The sequence below is a fragment of the Heptranchias perlo genome, chromosome 32, assembly GCF_035084215.1.
Source record: "Heptranchias perlo isolate sHepPer1 chromosome 32, sHepPer1.hap1, whole genome shotgun sequence".
Classification (NCBI taxonomy): Eukaryota; Metazoa; Chordata; class Chondrichthyes; order Hexanchiformes; family Hexanchidae; genus Heptranchias; species Heptranchias perlo.
The window spans coordinates 2,517,988-2,525,457 of NC_090356.1; the positions used below are offsets into that span (position 1 = coordinate 2,517,988).

General features: G+C 48.4%; 1 protein-coding gene across 1 annotated transcript in view; it reads right to left on the minus strand.

Moving 5' to 3' along the window:
• Nucleotides 1-1,564, minus strand: part of LOC137300783 (mucin-3A-like) — a 62,483-nt gene extending 60,919 nt beyond the window's left edge. Inside the window, exons 1-2 of the mRNA XM_067970044.1 lie at nt 1,426-1,564; nt 517-801 (exon numbers count right to left, since the gene is read on the minus strand). Coding sequence (XP_067826145.1) covers nt 517-801; nt 1,426-1,564 — 424 coding nt within the window. The remainder of the gene's footprint in view (nt 1-516; nt 802-1,425) is intronic.
• Nucleotides 1,565-7,470: the final 5,906 nt, after the last annotated feature.

Consider the following 7,470-nt stretch of genomic DNA (forward strand, 5'->3'; position numbering starts at 1 on the left):
AGGTGGGTCTCATGGTCAGGATGAGCTCGGAAAGGGCGTGAGGGGAGATAGGAGAGAAACTAGAGAAAGATGTGTGTTCAGGGCTAGAGCAGGGGGTAACCTTGGGTTGAAGTTTGGCTCGGTGAGCTTGGGGAAGGGAGGGAAACGGCAGAGGCAGCTGAACGGATGGTCTCAATCTTAGTGACAAAGAAGTCCATGAGCTCCTCACACTTTTCTTTGGAGGTGACGAAAGGTCCTAACCAGAAACATTAACTTTGTTTCTTTCTCCACAGATGCTGCCTCACTTGCTGAGCTTTTCCAGCATTTTCTGTTTTTATTTCAGATTTCCAGCATCCGCAGCATTTTGCTTTTGATTCAGTGTTTAATTCACGGCCACTGCTCTCCCAGGAATGCCCCACCTTGAAGAAATTCTGCTCTTCTCTCCGTGGGGATTTCCGTTTGTCTCTTTTGCCTTGTGCACCTTCATTACTTTCTGTTTCCTTTCTCGTGTTTGATCAGGTTTCTTCTAAAACTCACTTTCACAGAAACATCTTTCCTCAGCAACTGTCTCCGGCTCTGACTTATTCCACATGGCTTCCAACTTAAATTCCACCCACCCATCGGATCCACCCGTGATTACAGATATTTCCTCGATATTCAGCGTTCCTCCAACCACTGCTCTCGCAGCTTCCTGAGATCCACGCTCAACACCGTGGACCACCACATGCTCACTCTCCACCACTCTCTCCAACAGCACCGACTCACTCGATCTCACAGTTGTGCTGTCCTGCGGTTCCATTTCATCCTTCGCCTCATCCGGCGCTTTAACAAAAAACTTTTTTTCTTCCTTTCAGGTGTCAGGGACCGCAAGCTTCAACAACTCACAGATACCATCGCCCGTCCTGATCCTTCTCCCTTCACTTTCCTCTGATCCCCCTCCCTCCTTCCAATCTTCACCCTTTGTTGTGTTTTCACTATCCCCTCTGATTCGCTTCTGACCTTCCCCTCTCTGACCCTGAACGTTCAGCCCTCAGCAAAGGCCTTAGCTTCATCCCTTTCAGCCCCCACCTCAATGAATTTCGAGCTCGACGCGATGCTGATCTCTTCTTCCGTCGCCTTCGCCTCCGTGCCAGGAGTCTTCCCCCCCCCCCCCCCCCACCCGCAGAGCGGACCCTTTCTCCCATCTTCAGAATTCTCGTTCCACCTGGACCCCTCCCTCTGGCCTCTTACTCTTTCTCGATCTTTTCATTGCGAACTGCCGGTGTGACATCGGCCGTCTCAATTTCTCTACTCCCCTCACTCACTCTAACCCACCTCCCTCTGAATTTGCAGCACTCCATTCTCTCAGGTCCAACCTTAACATTCTCATTAAACCTGCTGACAAGGGCGGGCTGTTGTTGTTTGGCGAACAGACCTCTATCTTGCGGAGGCTGAACGCCAACTCACCGATATCGCCTTCTATCTCCCCCTGGACCATGACCCCACTGCCGAACATCAAGCCACAGTTTCCCAGACCGTCACTGACTTTATTTCCTCTGAAGATCTTCCTCCCACGGCCTCCAACCTCATAGTCCTCCAACCTCATAGTCCTCCAACCTCATAGTCCTCCAACCTCATAGTCCTCCAACCTCATAGTCCTCCAACCTCATAGTCCTCCAACCTCATAGTCCTCCAACCTCATAGTCCTCCAACCTCATAGTCCTCCAACCTCATAGTCCTCCAACCTCATAGTCCTCCAACCTCATAGTCCTCCAACCCCGCACAGCCCCCTTCTTCCTCCTTCCCAAGATCCGCAAACAGGACTGCCCCGGGGAGACCCATCATTTCTTGCCCCACCGAACTTATTTCTTCCTATCGTGACTTTTTTTCTCCCCTTGTCCAGTCTCTTCTGACCTATATCTGCAACTCTTCAATGCCCTCTGCCGCTTTAACAGTTTCCAGTTCCCCGGCCCTAACCATCTCCTTTTCACCATGGACGTCCAGTCCCTCTCCACCTCCATCCCCCACCAGGACGGCCTGCGGGCCCTTCGCTTCTTCCTTGAACGAAGGCCCAACCAGTCCCCATCCACCACCACCCTCCTCCATCTGGCTGAACTTGTTCTCATGTTGAACAACTTCTCCTTTGACTCCTCTCACTTCCTCCAAATAAAAGGTGTTGCTATGGGAACCCGTATGGGTCCCAGCTATGCCTGCCTTTTTGTGGGATACGTGGAACATTCTTTATTCCAGCCCTACCCAGGTCCCCTCCCTCACCTCTTTTTCCGGTACATTGATGACTCTATAGGTGCTGTTTCCTGCTCTCACCCCGAACTGGAAAATTTCATCAACTGCTTCTAATTTCCACCCTTCCCTCGCGTTCACACAGTCCATCTCCAACTCTTCCCTCCCAATCCCTCGACTTCTCTATCTCCATTTCCAGGGATAGGCTGTCAACCAATATCTGTTATAAGCCCACCCACTCCCACAGCTACTTTAATTACACTTCCTCCTACCTCGCTTCCTGTAAGGACTCTATTCCATTCTCCCAGTTTCTCCGTCACATCTGTTCTGATGATGCCACCTTCCACACCAGTGCTTACGATATGTCTCCCTTTTTCCTCAACTGAGGATTCCCCTCCGCTGTAGTTGACAGGGTCCTAGACCGTGTTCGTCCTATTTCCTGCACTTCTTCCCTCACCCCTTCCCCTCCCTCCCAGAACCATGACAGGGTCCTCCTCGTCCTCACCTTTCACTCCACCAGCCTCCACATTCAACAGATTATCCTCTGCCATTTCCGCCAGCTCCAGCTCGATCCCACCACCAAACACATCTTCCCCTCCCCTCCCCTTTCAGCATTCCGAAGGGACTGTTTCCTCCGTGACACCCTGGTCCTCTCTTCCAACACCCCCAAAACCCGGTCCCCTTCCCACGGAATCTTTCCCGTGCGAGCGCAGGAGATGCATCACCTGCCTCTTTCACCTCCTCCCTTCCCACCGTTCAGGGCCCCAAACACTCTTTCCAGGTGAAACAGCAATTTACTTTGTACTGCTTTCAATTTAGCATACTGTATTCACTGCTCACAATGCGGTCTCCTCTACACTGGGGAGACCAAACCCAGATTGGGTGATCGCTTTGCTGAACACCTCCATTCAGTCTGCAAGCATGACCCTGACCTGCCGGTCACTTGCCATTTTAATTCCCAATCCCATTCCCACTCTGATCTCTGTCCTCGGCCTCTTACACTGTGCCAATGAAGCTCAACGGAAGCTTGAGTAACAGCACCTTATCTTTCGATTACTTTACAACCTTCCGGACTCAACATTAATTTCAATAACTTCAGATCATAATCACTGCTCCCATTTTTTTGGACAGCAGGTGCTGGTAATGGTTCTGCTGTTGCCAGTTACAGTTCCTCTACACCCATCTTTTGTTTCTTTACTTAACCCATTATCACCCTCCTTGCCTTGCACCATTATCCCTCTTGTTATTTAATCACTCCTGCCCTCCACCCTATCACAGACCTTCCTTTTTGTTCTTTGCTCCCCTCCACCCTCCCCCACTTTCCCAGGCTCTGTACTTGCTTAAAGACTTTAACTCTTTAACATCTTCTAGTTCTGACGAAAGGTCACTGACCTGAAACGTTAACTCTGTTTCTTTCTCCACAGATACCGCCTCACTTGCTGAGTTTTTCCAGCATTTTCTGTTTTTATATTATATAATGTATGAAACGCAGCAGCCAAATTGCGCACAGCAAGATCCCACAAACAACAATAAGATAATGACCAGATAATTTGTTTTTTAGTGATGTTGGTAGAGGGATAAATATTGGCCAGGACACTGGGGAGAACTCCCCTGTTCTTCGAATTGTGTCGTGGGATTGTTTACGTCCACCTGAGAGGGCAGGTGGGGACTTTGTTTAATGTCTCATCTGAAAGACGGATATATAGAGGGATACAAGGTGTTAAACAGAAACAGGACAGGTAGAATCAGAAAATTACAAACAATGGAAGAGGTCAGGTTCAAATGGGTAAAAATCAAATTAAGGAGTGATATCAAGAAGCATTTTTCCCACACAGAGTGATCAATTGGATTGGACATTGGGTAGGGGAGTGGAGGAAAATCGTGGAATCATTTCTGAAATCGTTGGATACAATGAGTGGGGGGGGGCGATACAGATTATTTATGGATGAAGAAAGACCAAGATGAGGAAAAATGTCTTCAGGGTTGTGAATCTTTGGAATTCTCTACCTCAGAGGGCTGTGGATGCTCAGTCGTTGAGAATATCCAAAACTGCGATTTTTGGACTCGTGGAATCAAGGGATATGGGGATTGGGCGGGAAAGTGGAGTTGAGGTTGAAGATCAGCCATGATTTGATTGAATGGCGGAGCAGGCTCGAGGGGCCGTATGGCCTACTCCTGCTCCTATTTCTTATGTTCTTATGAAACAGGTGAGATGAGCCAAATGACCTTCCTCATCCCTAATCATTTTGTGAGAGCTCCATTGTGTCTGGCTGGAAAGCATTGTGAAGCCGGCAGTATAATTGGGTCCACTTGCCCACATCACCGGAATCTGAATTACACATGTAGTATAACTGCACTCCTTCCTCTGAGGGGTGGGGGGAAGGGGAGGAGGGGGTCTCAGTTCCTGCTACCCTCTGAGGCACACGGCTGAAACAGAATGATTGCAAAGGAGCAGAATTGCCACAGCCAGGGTTTCCAATTCTCAAGTAGTCCCATTTGGTGCTGAGAGCAGGCAAGGGAGATGTCAAAGGAGAGCGTGGGCAGGGTTATAAATGATGTGGAGATGCCGGTGATGGACTGGGGTTGACAATTGTAAGCAATTTTACAACACCAAGTTATAGTCCAGCAATTTTATTTTAAATTCACAAGCTTTCGGAGGCTTCCTCCTTCCTCAGGTGAACGTTGTTGGAAATGAAATCCTCGAAATGAAATCGCATTTATAAATCACAGAACAATGCTTGGTGATTACATTCAGTCTTTTCAACTGCCCGTTGCCAAGGCAATCAGTGTGCAGACAGACAGGTGTTACCTGTCGGGGAACACTTCAGCAGTCAAGGACATTCAGCCACCGACCTTCGGGTAAGCGTACTCCAAGGCGGCCTTCGAGACACACGACAACGCAAAATCGTCGAGCAGAAATTGATAGCCAAGTTCCGCACCCATGAGGACGGCCTCAACCGGGATCTTGGGTTCATGTCACGCTACACGTTACCCCACCAGCGAACAAATGTTATCTGTTTTTAATATAACGGGTCAGTTGCTGTCTTTTCTATGTTTCTACCTCTCTATCTCTGTTTTTTTTGGGTGATTTGTATATTCGGAGACCTTGTAGGTAACACCTGTCTGTCTGCACACTGATTGCCTTGGCAACGGGCAGTTGAAAAAACTGTCTGTAATCACCAAGCATTGTTCTGTGAATTATAAATGCGATTTCATTTCGAGGATTTCATTTCCAACAACGTTCACCTGAGGAAGGAGGAAGCCTCCGAAAGCTTGTGAATTTAAAATAAAATTGCTGGACTATAACTTGGTGTTGTAAAATTGTTTACAAGGGTTATAGATGACTGCTTATCTGCAACATCAGCACTGCTCTGTAATGTGTGCACTCCAGCAGTGATTTGTTTAATGTTGTAATCCTTCTCAGGACCGACTGGGTCTCCACAACAAACAAACACAAGTCTCTACTGGTGCAGGTTCATTCCAACTCCAGATAACCCCCAACAGCAAATATAACCAATCAATCTTTACTATCGAGTGCTTTTTAAAAAAAATCAAGAATGCTCTTGATGGGTAACGTGGAACTTTCCCCATTTTAATGATGGATTATATCTGGTGCGGACTGTGAGGTTAATCTCAGTTCTAACAGTACAGGTATTAGCATTGAGTTTGCTTAAGAAATATTTATTTACACTGTTATTCAACTGCCTGATCCAATATCAACAAAGCAAAAATGAACACCACCCTTCAAATCTGTCAATCATAGAATCATAGAATCATAGAAGTTTACAACATGGAAACAGGCCCTTCGGCCCAACATGTCCATGTCGCCCAGTTTATACCACTAAGCTAGTCCCAATTGCCTGCACTTGGCCCATATCCCTCTATACCCATCTTACCCATGTAACTGTCCAAATGCTTTTTAAAAGACAAAATTGTACCCGCCTCTACTACTGCCTCTGGCAGCTCGTTCCAGACACTCACCACCCTTTGAGTGAAAAAATTGCCCCTCTGGACCCTTTTGTATCTCTCCCCTCTCACCTTAAATCTATGTCCCCTCGTTATAGACTCCCCTACCTTTGGGAAATTCCCCGAACTTCACAGCTCTCGGGTCAGAGACAGACCCCCGCTCTCGGGTCAGAGACAGACCCCCGCTCTCGGGTCAGAGACAGACCCCCGCTCTCGGGTCAGAGACAGACCCCCGCTCTCGGGTCAGAGACAGACCCCCGCTCTCGGGTCAGAGACAGAGCCCCGCTCTCGGGTCAGAGACAGACCCCCGCTCTCGGGTCAGAGACAGACCCCCGCTCTCGGGTCAGAGACAGACCCCCGCTCTCGGGTCAGAGACAGAGCCCCGCTCTCGGGTCAGAGACAGAGCCCCGCTCTCGGGTCAGAGACTGACCCCCGCTCTCGGCCCCAGGCGGACCCCCGCGCTCGGCCCCAGGCAGACCACTTGTAAGGAAAGGGTTAATCAGTCCACCCTTAAGTCTGCTAATGTTAAACTGCGATTGATTTATCTTTATATTTTAGTAATGTTAACACCTTTAGCCTTTGCATTTTCTCCCTCCTCAATCAAAGCTGTTCTTTTCAAGGGAACATCCTCAGATATGAGCGTCTGGAGCAGGTTGGACAACAGCAGATGTTTACAAGGTTGCTCTCACAAACACAGACTCTCTGGTAACGGGCAGCCTCGATTCCTTCCTCATTACTGATCGCAGATTTCCTTCACAGCCTCTCGATACCCCAACACACCTTTTCACTTTACAAAGACATTTAATCCTGGACTTGTCTCACACCAAATAGATATGATGTGGAGATGCCGGTGATGGACTGGGGTTGACAATTGTAAACAATTTTACAACACCAAGTTATAGTCCACCTGAGGAAGGAGGAAGCCTCCGAAAGCTTGTGGGATTAAAAATAAAATTGTTGGACCAAATAGATCAGCAGGTGAGAATGTAATTCACACAGCACTTTCCTTTCTGGGACCTGTCCTTACCACTTCACATCATACAAGTTTTTTTTTTATTCGTTCATGGGATGTGGGAATCGCTGGTGAGGCCGGCATTTATTGCCCATCCCTAATTGCCCTTGAGAAGGTGGTGGTGAGCCACCGCCTTGAACCGCTGCAGTCCGTGTGGTGAAGGTTCTCCCACAGTGCTGTTAGGAAGGGAGTTCCAGGATTTTGACCCAGTGACGATGAAGGAACGGCGATATATTTCCAAGTCGGGATGGTGTGTGACTTGGAGGGGAACGTGCAGGTGGTGTTCCCATGTG